The sequence below is a fragment of the Nelusetta ayraudi genome, unplaced genomic scaffold (genome assembly GCF_046127955.1).
Source record: "Nelusetta ayraudi isolate G7.1 ecotype Tasmania unplaced genomic scaffold, CSIRO-AGI_Nayr_v1 ptg000097l, whole genome shotgun sequence".
Lineage (NCBI taxonomy): Eukaryota > Metazoa > Chordata > Actinopteri > Tetraodontiformes > Monacanthidae > Nelusetta > Nelusetta ayraudi.
The window spans coordinates 182083-202500 of NW_027466147.1; the positions used below are offsets into that span (position 1 = coordinate 182083).

General features: G+C 46.3%; 1 protein-coding gene across 5 annotated transcripts in view; it reads left to right on the plus strand.

Annotated features, from left to right (window-relative positions):
* The window catches only part of gria2b (glutamate receptor, ionotropic, AMPA 2b), a 42468-nt gene that overhangs the window by 13905 nt on the left and 8145 nt on the right, over nt 1-20418 (plus strand). For all 5 annotated transcript variants that reach the window (XM_076048159.1, XM_076048160.1, XM_076048158.1 and 2 more), the window contains exons 3-10: nt 8459-8698; nt 15816-16012; nt 17195-17248; nt 17397-17555; nt 18905-19072; nt 19609-19713; nt 19796-19903; nt 20276-20418. The exon at nt 20276-20418 is cut by the window's right edge and continues 64 nt beyond it. In XM_076048159.1, coding sequence (XP_075904274.1) covers nt 8459-8698; nt 15816-16012; nt 17195-17248; nt 17397-17555; nt 18905-19072; nt 19609-19713; nt 19796-19903; nt 20276-20418 — 1174 coding nt within the window. The remainder of the gene's footprint in view (nt 1-8458; nt 8699-15815; nt 16013-17194; nt 17249-17396; nt 17556-18904; nt 19073-19608; nt 19714-19795; nt 19904-20275) is intronic.

The window sequence follows — 20418 nt, forward strand, 5'->3', positions numbered from 1 at the left end:
GAGTGTTTTTTGGGGGGGTTTCCAATTTTTCCTTGATTATGATTGTGATAGACAATTCAGCCAATCACCTTTCAAGTTCAGCCCCCTCCCTTTCCAAAAACACTCTCTGTGGGCTCCCTTAGCGGATGGTTGCGTGGGATGAATCCAAATGGATTTAACTGTCACGGATGAGCTGATGAGCTGTACAACAACTGGACTTTTAGCCGGGAGTCCAGCTTTTGTTCCGCTGCCCCTCTAAAGCCTCCGTCGCATCCGTCGGGGGAACGAGGGAGCGACGGAGGAGAGGGGAGGAGGACGTGAGTTGCGGAGAGTCAGAAATTGCTAAGAAGGGAGCAGCGCTGTTCTTCTAGAGGCCAGCTGCCGGAAAAAGCTGCTCCAGTGCAGACAAAAAGCTCTTCCCAGCATGCCTCAGTGGCCTGCAGGGGCACCTCCCACAGTCTTCCTGTTGGCACTGAGGAGCATCAGCCTGTAGTGATGCAAAGCACGTCCGCTTCTCACTGCCACGCTTTATTCTGTGAGGTAGTTCATGGTGCTTGTTATACATTAGGAATCCCTTATTTTAGAAAAAGAAAATCCACATGTAAGGATGCCATCATTGGTATAGAGTTTAGAAAATATATATTTCAATGACGAGCAACGTATATAGAAAAAATGATGCGTTGCACATTTAAGACTGTCACCTTGTTCATTGGAATATGCGACAATATATTAATGTTAGATGAGAAGGAAAATATGAAAGTCTCCATAATCCCCTTTTGTCAGAGCCAAGAAAGAACCTTTTAGAAGTGGGGTGGGAAATTATTACTGACATGTCACGATAAGAAAGCAAATACTTCAAAGAAAGAGGGATTGGACATAAAAGAGAATTAAAGAGAGGCAAAAATTCAATCGCTTTCAGAAGCATCTTTGGAATATTCATGCTACTGCGGCGTCATTCACGAACAATGGAAGCGCTTCAGTAACTTGGAATAATTAATTTCATTAAACGTATCTGCTGCCTTTATTCTTTCTTTGAACGTCCAGGGAAGTCTTTGGCTCTCTAACAATCTGGATCAGTCAAATTGTTCTGAAAGTAAATGAGGGATATGAGGAACAATGTCACCTGTTTCTAACTAAATTTTTAAGCGTGAATGTATTTTGGAAAGAGCCAATACAAAACATGTGGAAACCCCAAATCCTTCCAAAATAAAATGTGGTCCAGTTCTCTGTGAAACAGTCAATGTTTTCACTCCCAGGTTGTTTGTTCTTCTGGAATGCAAACAATGCTGCAAAGTTCTGATAAAACCGACGTATCTGCAGCATCTGCATTGTTGCAACAGTCATCATCTAAACACACTTCTTAATCTTCTTCTGCTCCTTCGAAGGCAGCAGCTTTTTTTGCCGATACAGAGAGCGATTTCGTGGTTCGAAAAAAAACAACAACAAGTGCCTCAGGGTTGATCTCATGTCGTATCTTCAACTCCATCCAATCTGTTTGGGTTGTGATAGTCTGACATGTTCTGATGAGACACAAGATAGTGCGGCGAAACACTCAACAATGAAATTGGTGCAAATCTGAAAAAGAAAAAACAGAAGAAACGTGCGTCAGACGCGAGGCCCCCTAGTGGCAACAAAGGCCTGGGGCTTTACACGGTCCAAGCGGTCTCATTATTCTACAGTGGAAGGTTGACACGGACGATACAAATGTCCTTGGTGTTTCGTTGCCCACAGCAAAGTGCGTGTCTCGCTGCCTCGCCAACAGGTGACACATCAGTTTTACATTAAGTCTGGAGGCTGTTTTGTTGATTTGTTCTTTCTCTCCCCCCCCCCCCTCTGTCATGTTATTGAGAGCGGATGTGTTGAGGAGAGGATGAGTTATCCAGCAGTCAGTTGCGTTTCGCTGTGACTGGACTGCTGATGCTCATCACCATAGTGACGTTGCCTGCGTGGGAGAGAGAAGCTGAGCCCTTTCCTGCCGACGCTCCGGACCCCCGCCGATCTTTTATTAAAAAGACCCGAGACTTCCGTCTGCCGCTCATTCCGCGGAGGCCCTTTCCCGCGATCGTGCAACTTCATTAAATCCATTCCATACTCTCCTCGCACCACCCCCATCTTTATCTGGCCATAAATGAACCAATAATTGGCCAAGTCTCCACGCCATTAATCTACTCGCACGTCTGCACTTCATTTCAGATGCTCTCGCACCAGCGTAATTATGATTATCAACTGAAAAAATCTTATTACGTGCAGATGATTCACGATTCAGTGACCACAAATGATCAGTAGCAGCATTTATGTACGTTGTTAAGGGATTAATCCATCAAACTGTCGCACCATGTCCTCGATAACTAGGGATTCCCGTAAATCACAGTTTCTTTCTCACATCTGTTTTGGTTTGGTTTTCCATGAGCTAATTGGAAGGAGAAAAAAGAGACATACATGCGAAGTGAACTGACATCCAGCACTCACGACGGGCAGGCGTCAGATGTTCCATTTGGTTAATTAGTTGATTTATGCGAGTTTACTTTTTTGATGAGCGGCGGCTTGGGAGCATAAACAGTGTCGGTGATGCCTTTTAAGCCTTGGCGGTAAAAAAAAAAAAAAAAAAGAAAGGAAGAAAGAAAAAAAGAAAAAAATAGGTCAGCTAATTGGGACAGCTAAATATATTTCGCAGGATGTCCCTTCTTTCACAGCCACCGCTGCAGCAAAGTCAGCGGGCTGCTGATGGAAATGAGGTGACGATGACCCGATGACCGTCAAGTGACTGATGAGAAACGCCTGAGGTGGAAAAACAAAAGATGCACCGGGTGGCATAATCCAATCACCTGCAGCTGTTTGTCAGGTCGGTTGGCCCAACTGGAAAGTGAAAAATAAACTGCGATACAACTCATTCCGCTGTTGCTGCCCAGACCTGACCTGAAGCAACAGATGCACAGATGACCACGGGTTGGCCGTCAGCCTACATGTCAGATGAGCGGGGAACAGAAAGTTTGGAATGAGGAAATGCCTGGTGAGTGTCCAGATGATGCAAGTAGCTAAAGCTAACCACTAGTGGTCTGAATGAGCCCTGTGGTGCAGCCATCGGACCCGGGGCCTCTGTGTGAAGTTTTGTTGTTCTCCCTCCGTCTGATGGGATTTTCTCTGAAAGACGGGCAAATTATTAGGTTTAATTTCAAGTATGAAATCCGCGGTTTGATTGAACGGGGCACAGAATGCATAAATAAATCAAACAAACAAAAAAGAGAAGAAGCTCAAAACCCCCACGCATCCAATGATTCAGCAGTTGCAATCAGACGCTTTCATCTGTGCATGTGTGTGTGTGTGTGTGTGTGTGAGAGAGAGAGAGAGAGAGGGAGAGAGAGAGCGTGTAGGCGTGTGTTCAGAGGAGATGGTCCTACTTGAATGGGAGGCAGACGCTCACAGAAAATACAGTTGGACATTTTCGTCCTGCTTTTAAACTGTCATTTTGTTCATTGATGATCTGAAACAACAGCCTCATTCCTTGCTGGATAGCTGGACGTATGGTGCCAGAATTTGAGTCTACAAGAGGAGCAGTGGTTGGTTGAAAAGTTACGCAGCTCTTTAAAAAGGTCACAAGAGGCTGGAGAATGGTTAAAATGTGGGGTGAAGCAACCCTTTCTAAACTGCAGAGTTTGTTGGAATTACTGTGTTTTTCTTTCAGGAAGACAATGAAGCAGAGGAAATGTTGGACCTGATAATAGGTGACATACTGAGCAATTTTGTTGCTTTTTGTTCAAAGTGCCACGTTAGAATTGGTTTGTCAATCCTACAATAAAAAAAATAAATCATCCAGTTCTTTATTACTGCCGTCTTCAAATGAGTTTTTTTGGGGGGCAAAATTCCCGCCAGCTTCATTTAGGAGCAGTCAAATGTAACAACGTTATAATGGCTTTTTCCACAGTCCTCGCAATTTCCCAGCGTTCGAGTCAGTTACTGTCTTCTCTCCCTCTTAATTAAACTTTTCTAAATTCCACAATGAGGGTGGGGAAAAGAAAAGGGTGTGCAAAACATCTTTTCCCCCTCCGTTCTTTTGTCAAACAACACAACAGCAGCAAAAACCCTGCCACTGCGGGGGAGCCCCGGTGGCTTGTGGCTTGCGAATTACCATATTTGGTTATAAAAGTAACATGTTGTCAAACTGTTTGTGCCGGCGTAAGCCGTCGGTACAGTGGCGGGGGAGAATCTCTTCGCTCCCCGTGCAGGAGCTCAGAGAGTTTTAATCCGAGGCGAACTCAGCAGGATCACCGGCGAGAGGCTGCCGAGCGTAAGACGCCAAACATGTGACAATGGAGGGAAGAGGCAGCGGCAAACGGCTTCATCAGCTTCAGGTGGCAGCCGCCAAAAGATGTTCCGCTCCTCTTTGCGACATCTTCTGTCGTTTTGTTAGAGTTGCAGCAGGTGTGTTGAATTAGGAGCAAGTGTGAAATGCTGCAGAGTCCACGAGGGCGAGAGGTCAAACCTTGCTCTGGTCAGAAGTTTAAAAAGATGGTCACTGGCCATTTTATTAGGTACACCATGCTAGTAAAATGTTGGAGCTGCTTTTGCCTTCAGAACTTTCTTAATTGCTTAAAACTTTTTTTTTTTTTTTTCAAAACCAGTTTGAGATGAAAAAGTTTGGCTACCGTGTGATTGGCTGATTAATTATTTGCATTAGCAAGCGATTGAACAGGCGTAGCTAATAAAGTGGCCAGTGATTTGTCATTTCTCTGCATAATATTCAAAGATGCTGTGTGGTAGATGAATGGGGGGAGTTGTTGAAGGAGCATTGTGTGGTCCTCAATTGGTTGGAACGTCGGAAAAAAAATACATTTTGCTTTGTACCAAGCTAGACCAGGAAGTGATGTCACAGCGCCCTCTGCGTGCGTCAGTCTCCTCTTCCTCCCTGGTAGGAGTCAGACCAGTCAAGGTGTGGGAACAAATTAATCCTAGATTGCAGGTTGAATGCCTCGATGAATAATTAAAACCTCTAAATTGCATCTTTAAAGGTTAAAGTCTAAAAGTCGCGACACGCCGTCGATCACAGGGCGACGCTAAACTACCAATGGGAATTAGGTGGTGCTTTAAAAGAAACACAAAGCCTTCTTAATGGCAATATTTACGGAGTCTTCAAGTGGCAGTTCAATTATGCATGCAAGTGCATCGTGCAAACCCCCCGTGTGTTTAGTCCAACTAAACATCGTCGGTGAAAATATGAATTAAAAGTGATTTCTGCGAGGCCAAAAATGCTCCAGTTGATTTGTTGGCTCTCTCATTAAAAGGAAACAACGGGTAATAAAAAGAGATGAGTAGATATCAGCTCCACCAGGAGGAGAGCCGTGACTTGCCGACCTCCACTTTCACAGGTCTTTCGTCCACTTGGCCTGATTGGGCCGAAGTCATTCGCTCATTAGATTGCTGCCGTTAACAGACACAGCCATCTGTTGCTTTTGTTTTTCTTTTCTTTTATCAGCTCCCAGTCCAGAGAAACATGACCCTACATTAAGTCAGCTCTGCCTAACATACCAGGAGTTGACTGGTGGTGGTCAGGCTGCCCGTTAGCCCTTTGTGTCAAAAACGGTGGTCGCTGAATTGAATTCACAGACTCCGAGGCAGTTTGAAGCCTCTGAACGCTGCCGTCGAGAAGAAAGCCGCACTCATTTTCGCCTCGTTCCTGATTAGCGTTGCATGTTTCAGAGACACCGGGGGCCAAAAGGCAGCAGGGGCTGCCCGAGCTTCTAGCATGGCGAAAATAAATGATAAGCTTGAATTTAATGGCTGTGAATATTTAACATATATACGCTCCATTTCTAGGAGGGTTTAATTTGCCACCCCGCTAATATGATAACGTTTTGTCAACTTCGCACTTTGGCTGCGCAACAGTTTTTCAGTCCGACGCGGCAAATTACACCAAACGCTGCTTTTCCCATGAGCACCAGCTGCCGTTGCCATGGGCAACAGGTGAGGAATTAAATCGATGTACATCTGCCGTCTCCCTACTTTTTTCTCCCCCTCGCATTGATGATTAAGCTAAAATTTAACGATCAGTCCCACGCAGCGTCGCCTGTCAGGGACCTTTTTGCCAGAAAACAAATGGTTCTTTTACCTCCGAAAGTCCCGGCGCTCAAAGAACTCCACAACCTTTTCTTTTTCCTTTTTTGTTTTTCCTCCTCTTTCCGAGACGGGAAGAATTCGTTCCAGTTTAATTTAAATCCTCCGGGTCTGTCTTGCTCAGAGGAGACGTCGTTTTGGAGTAAATGAAGACGGAACGGTGCGCAGGCTGCTCGACTCATTTACCAGAGAGAAGCGCGTAATAATGAGCTGTTAAATTTAACCAAAACCTCGCAGATGCAGCTGCTCGGCACTTGACAACACAGTCTGCAGGAGCGGATGCAAAGAGCACTTGAACGTGTGCGTGTCTGTGTTTATTTGTTCCGCAGCTCCATACGTAGAGTTCTCCGGCTGACGCTTCCAACTCAAATCTTGCTTACATCTGACGCGCGGGTTCCTCTGTCAGCAGCCAATCCTCGGTCACGCTTGGGGAAAAAGGGGGGAGCGACTCACTAGTTTAATTGCACTGGAGGACGTGTAGGTATATGTCCGAGTCAATAAAGCCTGATTAACTTACGCTCGGTCGATACACATTCACAAGAGGCGCGGCAGTCTGCTGACCCCGCTGCAAACGTGCCGCATGGCAGCGCCAGGCTCTTTTGGTTCACCTCTCGTCCAAGGTGCCCCCCCCGCCCCCGCTTGTTCCTCACGATAGCCGGAGGGCGGCGGAAGGTGTTGCGCCCGCGTTCGTCCCCGAGCGCCGGCCGTGAATTATTGAACAAAGAGGGTTGCGCGGAGTCAAAGGGATGAAGGAGAGGTGAGATAAAGCGCTCAGTGGTCTTAAACGCCGGCAGCGGACGGATTGTTTGAAGTCGTCTCGCGCCTCAGAGGAATCTTCTCACACGTCAACTGGAATATTATTCCAAAGACGGGTGTTTTTCTTGTGCATTGCACGCTACCTCCAAAGTCCAGCGTCGCCGCTGGCCGCGTCATCGGAAGTGGACCCCTGCCGCTGGCTCTGTTGAGCTCTTCTTCCGGGTAGCGCCGCCTATAATGCAACTGTAATTTAAATAGTTTTATTTGCACCTAAAACGGAACAGGGAATTTTTTTGGTGTATTTTTGCCACACCTTCTGTTCCATGAGTATACGGTTAACTCTTACTATAGGTGGGAAACGTTCAGGTGTCTGGACTTGAGTGTTTCTTTTCCAGATGACTTTTTCATCTGACTACTTTTTATTTTAATTCTACTCCCAACACTGGTACACAAATATATGTATTTTCTACTCGTGGCAATAACATGCTGTTTTCTTTTGCGTTTCAAAGTCTTCAAAAGATACAAATTCTGTTGAAAGCAACTTCACTTATTATTTATTTATAGTTGTTGTTGCTTAAAGTGGAGCTATTTGAACTTAAGTGTTGTGTACTTTATTCCAATATGAAAGTGGATCCTATTTTAGAGGGAGATTATTTTAGAGTTCCTCAGATTTGGGGTCACTGCTCAGTACGTTTTCAGTACAGACAAAGATAAACCTGTAGAACATAACATTGGTTATTGTCAATAAAAGTGTCAACATGTATGTAACCATGAATGCATTGTTTCATTAGTTAAAAAAAAAAAATCACTTTTACTTTCGTACTTATATACTCAAACTCCTAAATGGTAAAGAAGAATAAAGGTTGAATCTGTATTTTTAATTTTACCAGTATCCGTAATTTTATTTAAGTACAGAATGTGTTCTCCTCATAGGGCGTGACAGGATGATCGTTAAAAAAATAAAAACGCTAAGGATCAGAGCTTTTTAAAAATGGATGTGCAAGAGTTCAGACTTTCAAACTGCGAGGTTTAGAAGAATCCCCGTGAAGGATGTTATGTAATCCACACGAGTCGATGCAAGCGCAGTGAATGCGTTCTGCGCCGCGTTCTCACAGGTTTTCTGCCCGAGCAGATGAACATCCCAGATAAAAGACGCTGACGTGAGGTTTTGGTTCGCGCTTGACTCTATTCCCGCTGTGTCACAAAAGTCACGGGGCCACTCATCAAAGATTTGACACCGCGATCGGTGTTCAGCGGCTCTTTGGTGTAAAAGACGAGCGCTCCCCAGGCGGAGCTCGCGGAGGCAAGTCCATTAGTCTGCCCGCAGACAAAGAGACGTCCCTGAGCGCTTCTTTGTAGCCCTAATGTGCACTAAAGGAGCATCTAAAAAACCCTGGATTTATTTGTTCGCCTCCGTTACAGCGGAAAGCCGCAAACACCTTTCAAATAAATGTCAGAGAGGCGCGTTTCCAAAAGGGAAGGACGGGGCGAAATGTCTCCCGGCTAAACCATTTTGAGTCTCTCAATGTCACAATTAGGAGGACGCAGGCGGACGGCAACAACAGGCCTCTAACACTCCCTACCCCCCCCCCCCCACCCCCCTCCTCTGCTTCAGTCTGCTCGCAGTTCTCCAGGGGCGTGTACGCCATCTTCGGGTTCTACGACAAGAAGTCGGTCAACACCATCACGTCCTTCTGCGGGACGCTGCACGTCTCCTTCATCACACCCAGCTTCCCCCTGGACGGGACGCAGCAGTTCATCATCCAGATGCGGCCCGACATCAAGGGGCCGCTGCTCAGCCTCATCGAGTACTACAAGTGGGACAAGTTTGCCTACCTGTACGACAGCGACCGAGGTAGGAAAAAAAAAACACACACACTTCCATACCATGGTAGCTTAACCTTGGATTTACCCACTGGGCTCTTGTCAGCCTGTGATCTTGACTGGACGTTTGGTTCAAGAGTTTATTAAGAGGAAAGTGACGTTTTTCACAACAAAGGGCCTGAGGGTTTGTTTCAAAGTTAATCTCTTAAAAAAAAAAAAAAAAAAATCTGTCAGTGGAAATAAGAAACAGCAGTCCGTCACTTCACCTGCTTGAGCCACTTTGCCAAAATGATTGTGTCAAAACCACGCAGCCCTGGAAAATTAGCCTTTTGTGATGTCACAGAGGGCATGGGTACCTCCTCTTCCAGGTATGAGACCAAATAACAGGGTTCAAATCAGGTCTTGGCTCCGTCTACTGGGACTGCCTGGTTTTGGTCCCATCATAAACATGTGGCAAGGGACAAGTTAAAGCACCTGAAGGCTGTAAACAGCGGGCTAAATACACTCTTTTCTGATGATCGTCAGGATTTCTTTGATTTATGGAAAGCTGCTCAACTGGAGATCATTAAGAACTGGATCCATAAAAAAAATATGCACTAAGGGACCTTGGAAAATATCCAACATGACTTCAGAACAGGCGGAACAAACGTCGCAACTTTAAGCAGCGCGACGCGGCTCAGATGCGCTGGAAGCTGCTCGGCACACGTGACTCTGGGGTGGAGTGGCAATTTCAGTTCGCCTGCAAACAGCTTGTCACATACAATCAACACTAGCACCCCCTGCGTTTTCCGAGTCTGTTTTATGTAACTACACGAGGAGGAGAGGCAGGTTTGACGCGCAGTGGAGGTGATGTGCCCAGGGCACACACACACACGTACACACACACACACACACTCACACTGGAGCACACGCATGCACGTCATACATGCGGGGTGATTTGTTTGGATTATGTTTCGTTAATGCGAACACAGCGCTGGAGACGCCGCTCCTGGCCTAATTCTGTTAGCAGCAGCGCGGAGGGGAATCTTCGCCAAACGCTTTGGAGCTCGCCGCAAAAAAAAAAAAGAACGAAAAACCGACGTGCATAATTTATCACTTTACACCTTCGACTGAGCGAAGAGCAAATGCACCAGGAAGACTTTAAAAAATACATGCTGGAGCCCCAACATGGGTGAGGTGCGTATCAACGGCGTTCTGCATGCGCACGTCTCGCCTCCGGTTTGTAATCAAGTCGTCCAAGTTGCTAATCTGCGCGCTCGTCTCTTCCTCTCTCCTTTCTTTCGTTTCTTCCTTTTGAGATTTGCGCACCGACAGATTCGAGCCGGCAGACGCCTGCCATTTCCCCCCCGCGCGCAGACAATAGCCGCGACTCGCTCGCGCCTTATCTCGCCGCGCCGTGTCATGCGACACGCGTTCCGTCGTGTCATCGCCCAATTACCATTCTGTCACCCGCACCCCTCGAGGACAATGCAGGAGGTGGTGAGAAGGCAAAACTATTCAAGAGAACAAGTTTCATTGTGTCGCGTAGACAGAATGCCTCCCAAAGGAACGTTATCAAGCCTCTAGACGAATGGGGATGCTCAGCGTTGTACTTTTCAAACCTTTAGCAATTTAAGTCGATAACGTCATAGAAAATGTGGGTGTCTCAGCAGAGCTGGGAAGTGACAGAGCTACTGTACTTAACTAGACTTCTCAGGTATCTGTACTTGCACACAAATATATGTACTTTCTACTGAAAAACACGCTTGCCTCCATTGGTTTTCAAAGTCTTTAAAAGACACAAATTCTGTTTAAAGCAATTCACTTATTATTCATTATGGTTGTTGTTGTTTCTTTCTTTTAGTTGAATCTGTACTTTTAATTCTACCACAGTATTTTTTTTTTTTTTTTTTTTTTTACACAAGTGTTCGTACTCACAGTACAGAATGTGAATACTTATACTGCTTCTGTGTCTCAGCAATAAGAACCGGATCCACGCTGAGCGGATGAATCATTTACATTTCCGCCACTTTGCTGCCCGAGTAGCGACGACGTCTCCGGGAGGATTTTCTTCCTTCCAGCTGCGTGTCACCCTTAACTCTTTCTTCCCAAATTCCACCTTCTCCCTCTGTCAACAAACATTGGATCCGTCTTTAGCGCCCCCCCCCCCACCCCCCACAACCCACAACCCACAACCCCATCCCCCTCCCCCGGGGGCCTTGGACGTCCCTATCGTCTCCCTCCAGGCGCTGCGCTTCTTCCCCCGCTCGCGGAATCCGCCGCTAATCTTCGCGGACAGCCTCTTGCCGTCTGTCGACGCAATCAAACGCCTCTCGCCCGAAATTAGAGGGCGGCTCCTCACCGGCGGCCCCTTTTCCTGCTGCTAACGTTAACTCCGACCCCGTCCCCCTATACCGTTACGTCCGCGGCGGTGCCGCGTTCTGTGCATTTTTCATCATCGCACGGCTGTCTAATTAGGTCAGCGTGAGCCACTCATTCCCATGGCAACCAAAGTGCGGAGAGACGGCGCTGGAGAGGGAGGAGGCGGAGGAGCGGCAGATATATTGTGACTGTGAGCCGACTGGTAAATGATGCAAGGAGCAGCGTGTGGGCGTCGCCGGAGAGGCGAGGGGAGACAAACACTTGCCGCTGGTTATGATGAATTCTATTAGCGCCTCGCCGCTAATGGATGAAGCAGCTCCTACTTGTCGGCTGCTGTCGGAAAGCCAGTTTGGAAAATGGATGGCAGTGGTCAGACAGTCCCCCACCTCCCCTCTTTGTTTTATCACCTCACTAAATGCACATAAATTGTGTGTCCCTGGTCAGACTTACATTAACATACATTTTAATCAGCAGCTGATTTATGATATATTTTTTGCTGAGCTTCTACGCATGGCTAAGATGAACTCACAAAATCATCAATCAGTGTTGTCATGTTGTTATTTTCTATATAGAATCTTTTCAGAGTTAAAAGGCCCCACATGATATAAAATTCCCACCACCACGAGAACGTGCACGGTCCAAGGAACGGCATCGGTTTCAGTAGAAGGCTGTAAACAGAGGGTTAAATGATTCATCCATTAATTCGTTTTTCCCCTGGAGCTTCGTGGAATTTTTTAGTACGATTGACTACGTGAGACGAGGTATGAAATGTAAAGGTTTATACAGGAGCTTCACATTCTGTATCACCTCTAAATCTAGTGAGCCCATGTTTATTCGAGCCTCCTTGGACAGTTTGCTGCCTCTAAAAAAACTGTAAAATTACTTTTACGACTTTGCATGAAATTATTTTTTTCTGCCGGTTGCTGCCGGTTGCAGCTGGTTGCAACAGCCTCTGAGTCGGGGGTTAGTCTGGCTTTTGAAGTGGCCGAAGCCATTTTATTGCCGTTGGGTTTTGGACTCGATGTCTCGCCAGAACTCTGTCCATCCTGAAACACTGCTGGCCTCTCAGCTGAGGGTGGAGCAGGTACACGGGTAGATCAACAGAAACCAGGCTCGTCTTCAAAGATATTCACACACAAAAACATTTTTCTGTTTTTGTTGTGCGTGCGTATGATGAGATGCAGAATAACAAGTGAAAATGTTTCAGCCACCTAATAATATCTTACTTTTAGTCTGCCGTTTGCTCTTCCGCCATGCAACACATCATCTGCTTCCCTCTCTGCATTATTTATGAGCCTCAGCTTCCATCGTTTGAACAGTGTTGCGCCGCTCTCGTTGCTGTGCGCAACCTCCACCATCGATTACCAAGTTGCATTTGATCAACAGGGGGAATCGCGTGCGGCCGTGCACGGGGGCTGCAAGAGGGGAAACTTTTCTTGACTTGAAAACAAATTCCTGCTCGACTCAAGCATTAAAACTGAGATGATGCCTCTGTCTAATGTTGCATATTATTGACGTATGGGAAATGACAGTCAGTGGAGCCAAGTATCCACTCTCTAATACATTTTGTGCTGTTGTTACCCTTGAAAATGCATTTTACAGTTAGTTTTCTATCCGCCATGTTTCAGTGTCAGTCCAGAACAGACAGAAGTGAGGCCAGCTGTAGAAAAGGAAAGAAAAAAAAATTGCCAAATCCTTCGACATCTGCATTTTGTTGATTCCCCCGTTGCCTGCAGTTCAAAGTCACACTCTTTTAAAACACCATTAACACACAACTAACTTTTTATTCTTTGCCCCCGTCCTTGCTTTGCTCACTTTGATCGGCCTCATCCCCGTAATTTCTTATTATCTCATTTAACGAGCGTCGATGAAGCGGTCCAACTCGCCCGCGCCGTTATGACCTTATCATAATTATGATGTGTAGTTCGTCAGGAGCAAAACTTGCAAGCCTCTATTTCGCTCCGGCCAACATCATAAAAAAAAGATGTTGCGTCGCATGAAATTGATTGGGTCTCTTAATTCAACCTCGCCGCGACGAGGCGGAGCGAGACGCTCGACCCCTTTATCAAGCCGCCGCCCGCCTGCCCTCTGCAGACCGACGGGATCGATAGCAGAGGAGATTCAGCTGTGAAACCAGACGGAGAGCCTGATAAGAATGTAGGTGGTGGAAAGGGAGAGAGTTGACACCCTGACTTCGCTTGGACGGACAAGTCCTGCCCAGGACCAGATTACAGCCACGCTGACGGGAACGTAGAGACTTTTAGAGACTTTGACCCAAACCTGATGACTCAGCTGATCTCAGCGGCGCTTCAGCCAGCAGCTTTAACACCGTCAGTGCATCGACGGGCAGACTCAGAATAAGGTCCTCTCTCTTTTAATATGCAGGCTGTGGCTTTGTGCTGCTGATTTATGGAGGCAGGGTGGAGGAGTTGGAAGTTGTCTTCGGGTGGGTTCGCACCAGCTTTGTCTCGTCAGGTTAAACAGAACCCTGAAGCATTTGCAGTTCGTTTGGGTCAGTGGCTGACTCCCTCTGGTGCAGACTAATCAAGCGCACCCTGGTTCACCTCTGAGAGGAGGTCTCGGCCCACTATGAAGCGAATTGTGAGTGTTTCTTTTTTTTTTTTCTGATGTGAACCCCATCCACTCCAATCACAGGGGGCGCAACACTTACCTTCCTGATCCTGCTTCAGCATCTTTCAAAATGTACTTTTTTTCCCTCCAAGAAGCCATTTATACAGTACAATTTTTTTTCTAATATCCATATATATATATATATATATATATCCATATATATATGTATGTATATATATATATATATATATATATATATATATATATATATATATATATATATATATATATATATATATATATATATACATATATATGTATACATAAAGCAGACGATCCTTCATGATTGATTGATGATGAACTAAACAAAATTTGCGGACTTTTGGAGACTTTTCTGCCAATTTTTTTGACCGTTTAGCCACTGTGAGAGCAAACCGGACCTATGTAAAAAAAATTACAACAGCGAATCATCGTCCACCTTGATTCGGACCAGGAAAATGACCTTCAGGTGTGAAACCCAACTTAAAAGCTCCCCCATGTCTTTCTTGGCTCACATCAGCTGGGAGGCGCAGCCACGGCACTCATCTGAAGTTCACACACACACACACACACACACACACACACACACACACACACACCTGTACCAGCTAATCTGCCTCATATGCATCCCTTTCAGCAGCAGCTGGCCCGCTGTTTGGCGGCTGAGCCGATCACTTACTCCGTGCACCGCGCACAGCACGCCGTCCTCTTGATCGGCCGGGGAGCGCGAGCAGAGGAGAGTCAGAGCAGAGCTGCACAGCGCAGCGTGACGACAGGTGCAGAAAGAGACGCGGCGTTCTTTCTTTGAGGTTGAAAACAAAAAGAACCTCTGTGGACGTGCACACAGGCTGCGTGCGTCAGCGTGATGCATTTATAGCAACTTGTGGGAGACGAGCGAGAGAACTGGTATGATATCCTTGTCTTTATTGATTTCTTTTTTTTTTAAAGACAAGAATTGTTTTTTTTCTTTTCAGAAAAGGTTTCCTGACTGACGGTGGACGGCTGGTTTTTAGGACAAACTGTCATTTTTATCGACTGCAGTCTGAAAATTAGCCTTCCCGCCAAATCGGATGCACACATTTCACACAGTTTGCTGGAGAAAAATCTAGCTTCTCTGCTGACTTTGTGAACAAATCAATTCCTCAGTTCATTTCATAAAGTGAGGCTGAATAGAAGTGAAACATGTTTTGTTATAAAAAAAAAACAAAAAAAAAAAAAAACGCAGACAGCAGTCTGAAACTTCCAGCTCCAGGCAGTGCTGTTGACTGTTAGACCCACTTCCCTCCCACATACTGTTCAGGGTCGTACCGGAGCGACCATGACTCATCTTGATGAGCTCTTTACATAAGTTGCAGAGTCTCAGCAAAACCTCCATGGGCTCTGAGTAAGCAAACTGTCTGAGAAGGCAATCTGCAATAAAAGAGGCGTGCCTGAATACCCTCTCACCCCCCCACCACCACCACCACCACCACCAAACATTCTTTGAAGTTATTGTCTCATTTCTCTTTTCTTTCCTCGCCGGAAAAAAAGCATTTTCGAGCCACGTTTGAGACTGTATCATGAGCCTAGAGAAAAATATACATACGCATAATTCCAAGACATTAGCGAAGGGCTCAGATGAGTACAGCCCTGTGTTGAGCTCTGCTTGCGTGTGGGGTATCTCTTTAGGAACTCCCTGCGATGTCCCACATTATGCAGAATTCGCTTTGCCAAAGTTTTCTTGCAGCATGTGTCTTTTCGGTGTAACTGAACTCCCCAGTTGTGCGAGAACTCCAGCCGTTGCGTCTTTCACTGGCTCTACTGTTCACAAAGTCAGTGCTAAAGCAGGCTCCTCCTGAAAATCAGGCCATTACGATGTCACAAAGGGAACTGATGAATCTCGCGACACCGTAGCCCTCTGACACGGTGTTGTTTTTGTCACCTTGCAATCGTGTTGAAGGTCCAATGAAGCATTGCGGAAGGCTGTAAACAGAGGGCTACAAATTTGGATTCCCTGCTTTATTCAGTTTTTGGGATCATTCATTGTTTAAGGCTGCTCCACAAAAAAAGTTGTGTTATTACTAAAAAGTGCTTATCTATGTTTAATGCGTCACATAGCGTTACTACATTCCGTCCCAAAACAAACCCGGACAAATCAGACGCACATCTCGATCAGCGCTTTGCTCACCCTCTCGCAGGACTGACGACGCTGCAGGTCGTCCTGGACACGGCAGCGGAGAGGAAGTGGCAGGTGACAGCCATCAACGTGGGCAACTTGAAGGACGAGCGGAAGGACGAGGCGTATCGCTCCCTGTTCCAAGACCTGGAGAACAAGAAGGAGCGCCGGGTGATCCTGGACTGTGAGCAGGACAAAGTCAAGGACATCATGGAGCAGGTAAGACCGACGCAAAGAGCAGAAGCCAGAGTGTTAATTTGGTTTTGTCTTGTGTGTTTTTTTGGGTGTTCTTTATCTTGGCGTGCTTGTTGACAGCCTTGTTACGCTGATAGCTCAGTGGTTTGGGTGTTGTCTTGTTTTGATCCGACGAAGAAGCGAAGGAGTTTGGGGTGGTATTTTTTTTGACAGCAGGCTTTTAAGTTCGTCAGGTGAACGGGGATCCACAGCGCTGCCATGTTCTCGGTTGTTAGAACAGACATTGCAGTCGTGCTCCCGTGGCTCCGGCCGGTTCCGCCTTTGTCTTCTTTTTAACTTTCATTTGTTTGTGAGTTGCGGGCGGCTGGGTGAGCGGCCCGGTTTGACAGTAAGTCAAGCGAGTGTGAAGTTCAGAGCGTCAGTGCCGGAGGGGCCAGAAGAAGCAAGCGGAGTGGTGAGTCAGTCGCTGCGTCTGAAATTGCCTGAGACAGACGTGCTGCAATACACCGTGACATGCTACGTAGTAACGCGCTTTAAGGAGAAAAAAAAAACTTGTAGTGCGACGTCTTTGCTCGTTTAGGCCCAGAACAAAGACGAAACAGACGCATTTAATGGGACACTTTTACTCCTCCTGTCCTCCCAGGAGGGAGCCGTATTGATTAACATTTAAAGCGTACCGGGGCTCGTTAATGCAGGATTTAATCGATGCCCGCAGCCGCGGTGGCCACTTATCTCCGGGGAGAAGCGGCAGAAAAAAATGATCAGTTAAGGTGGTGCATGTGGTTTTCCTGCTTTGAGTCCCACACTCATCAGAGATACTAGGACGGGTTGCCATCAGACGCTTCGCAGGGCGCACAAAGGAGCTGCCCGTCACGTGGCGGGAATCAGGCTGGGACGCGTTGTTTACGCGAGGTAACGAGACCGCGTCCGGACGGAGACATTTCTGTCACGTTCCGAACCGCTTTGGTGATAACGGGACGCATTCAGAATTGCATATCGCGGCCCGGCAGGCAGGTTGCTGCGTGATGATGCGGTGACGGCGTGTTATTTAAAGTGATAATGGTTGTCAGGGGTTTATGTGGCGACATTAATAGCATCTGTACACAGTAGCTGCTGCTTTCTCCAGGGTGGATTGCACACTGGTGCTGCCGCATTTGCTTGGTTGTTGTTTCTTCAATAAAAATGTGTTTGTGTTTGTAATGACAGGTCATCACGATTGGCCGCCATGTGAAGGGTTACCACTACATTATCGCCAATCTGGTAAGTCTTTTGGCATTTTGGAAAAAGGAAGGACGTATGGTTTGATGGATGGATGGAGGGATGGATGGATGGATGGATGGATGGATGGATGTGTTCGCCTTCCAAAATAGTTCAAATATAAGCCCAAACCTAATTGCTCTGATTGCAGGGTTTCATCGATGGAGACCTGTCGAAAATCCAGTACGGTGGCGCCAACGTGTCGGGCTTCCAGATTGTTGACTTTGAGGATCCTTTGGTGTCCAAGTTCGACCAGCGATGGGAGGCGTTGGAGGAGAAGGAGTATCCTGGTGCCGACAGTAAAATAAGGGTGGGTCCGCTATCTATCTGTGGTAGCTGGGTTTTCAGTCACTGACCAATCATAACTATCCTCCAGCAACTGAAAGGCTCCATCACACTACTACATATGAAATATCTTTACCACCAGAGGATTAATTACATCATCATTGTGTGTGCAAAATACTTCTCCTCAACCGGAGGTACATTTCTGTCAGCTTCACTTTACCATGTTGCAAAGTTTGCCTTGTCCTCAGCCTTCCAACTCAGAGACACTAAGCTCTGGTGTAAAGAACAAGCTCCCGCAAAAATACTTTTGCTCAGTTCCGGAAGTTCCCCGCGAGTGAAGCATCACTCAGCGTGGCACATAAACATGGAAACAAGCAATTATGAAAAGCAGTAAAAAAAAATAAATAAATAAAATAGATAAATACTGCCGCGCCAGACGTAAATTTGCTCTAATGAGAACAAGATATGAGGGAGGATAATGAGCACGAGGTATAATGTCCATGTGAGATTGTTTTTGAACGCGAGGGGGACATTTTATTACCAAAGTGACTCATGTCGACGATCCTCATTTAGCAAGAGGGTGAATTTAAGGTTGAAAATGTAATTATGGCTTTGTTGTTCTCAAACTCTTTATTTCCTCTTTAACTCTTTTAGATGTGATACATCTAGTTTAAACTTTAAACATAAAAAAAACAAATATGACTGAAAGCAGCCTATCTTTGCTAATTAAGAATGTTACTTTTGGCCCGATTTAAGAGATGCGTAGAATGAAACAGTGCTGGAAGGAGGAGGAGAGACGGTGGGAACTTTGAAATGTTTAACCCTCATAGTTTGCTCAGCTCTGGTATTTTGTTTGGTGTTTCTACCTGACTGTAAAACATAAACGTTTATACATAGTTCACCAAGTGATCGAGATGCTTGTTTGGTTGTGTGTACAGTGTGCTTTATGGTTCTTCCCACATTGACTGAGCATCAACTAAGCTCTGCGTCTGTTCAACAGCGGCTTGGTTCTGATGGCCAAAACTGAGCCAAGACTGTCTAGCCACATCTGAAGCTGACTGTTGTTGTTACCATGGTTGCAGCCTCTTTCCACAGATTCTTGTGTCTGGTGTTTTGTGCAGTGCCAATAGCTGCTGCAGCTGGTGCCTACAACCGCACAACACACAAACAAGATGTAAATAACTGGAAAGGAGAAAGTAGATTGAATTTTTACCCTACATTTTCACTAAAAAAAAGGAAAGTGTCCAAATTTGATACAAACAAACCCAAACATCATTTTAAAAAATATGTGCTTGAACGAACACTGACTTGCGGTTCTATTTCTGAGTCATGTCTGCCTCTTTGACATTGGTTCTCTCCACTGTCATCTCCCAGTACACATCGGCACTGACCTACGACGCCGTCCAAGTGATGACGGAGGCCTTCCGCTACCTGCACAAGCAGCGCATCGACTTCAGCCGCAGGGCCAACAACGGCGACTGCCTGGCCAATCCAGCCGTTCCCTGGGCTCAGGGGGTGGAGATTGAGAGAGCCCTCAAACAGGTGACGCGCTGCGGCGTTCGGGCTGCTCACGCGGACATGCGCGGTGTCCGGTTTGCCAGGAGGTTTGGCACAAACGGGACGAGGAGCGAGTCGCCTGCAGACTCTCCAGGAGGTTTGAGGCGGGAAGTCACTGGGCCGAGATTAGACACGTCAGATGATGAACCAGATTTTACGGCGAGAAAAGTCAGTGGCATAGTGCGTTTACTAGACAACAGACTCGTTGTGTTGTGCTTCTAAACTCTGCATTTTAATATTGCTGTTTACAAGAAAGTCTGCAGGGCACCCGTGAGCCCGTGTTCCTCCCTTCTGCTTCTGTTCTGTTCGCTGGCAGCGGGGGATTCACAACACTTTGCAGGCTTCTCCGCTTGCCGACGCTCAGCATGCATTGAGGAATCTAAATCGAGTGACAGTTTGCAGAATTTTTTTCTTTAAGTCTTTTTGGTGGTTTTTTTTTCATGCCAACTAAATCAGTCTAGGGAGAAAAAAAAACTGTTAGCTAAGTCCAGACTTTTACAGCTTACATTTCTCTCTCCAAGGTGCGCGTGGAAGGGCTAACGGGGAACATTCAGTTCGATCAGCATGGCAAGCGAGTCAACTACTCAGTCAATATCATGGAATTAAAGACCAACGGTCCCGTGAAGGTAGGCGTCAACTGTAGTCATAAATCTCCAGCTGTTGCCACGGCACTGTTTTGACGGATGTTTCTGGTCTTGCTCGTCGCAGATTGGATACTGGAATGAGGTCGACAAAATGGCAGTGACCAAATCGGACGTCTTTGCAAATGAAACGACAGGGATGGAAAACAAAACCGTCATTGTCACGACTATCTTGGTAAATGTGTTTTTGAGCCACTTGTCCTCCCACCGAGTAAAAACTCGTCCCGGGGAAGCAGCCATGTTTATTTATATGTAGTGCAGAAGATTTAATCATTCAGGTATTTCACCGAAAATAGATTTGGATTGAGTTTGGCAGGATGACTGCAGTATTTATGAGCATGTCATTGATGAGCACCAACACGACATCACAATAATAATATATCTCTCCATGGACACTTTAATACGCCGCCCCTGTGTATTCATAATTGCCTGTCACCCTGGCGTGAGACCCTTCTCTCTCTCTGGTGCAGCTTTCATCTTGTTCTCGCAACATCCTGAGATGAGCTTTGCCTGCCTTGTTTTTTTTTTCTTATCCTCCGTCCTACAGGAAGCTCCGTATGTGATGCTGAAAAAGAACTCCGACCTTTTCGTGGACAACGAGCGCTATGAGGGTTACTGCGTGGATCTAGCGGCAGAGATCGCGAAGCACTGCGGCTTCAAATACCAACTAAAAATAGTAAGCGATGGAAA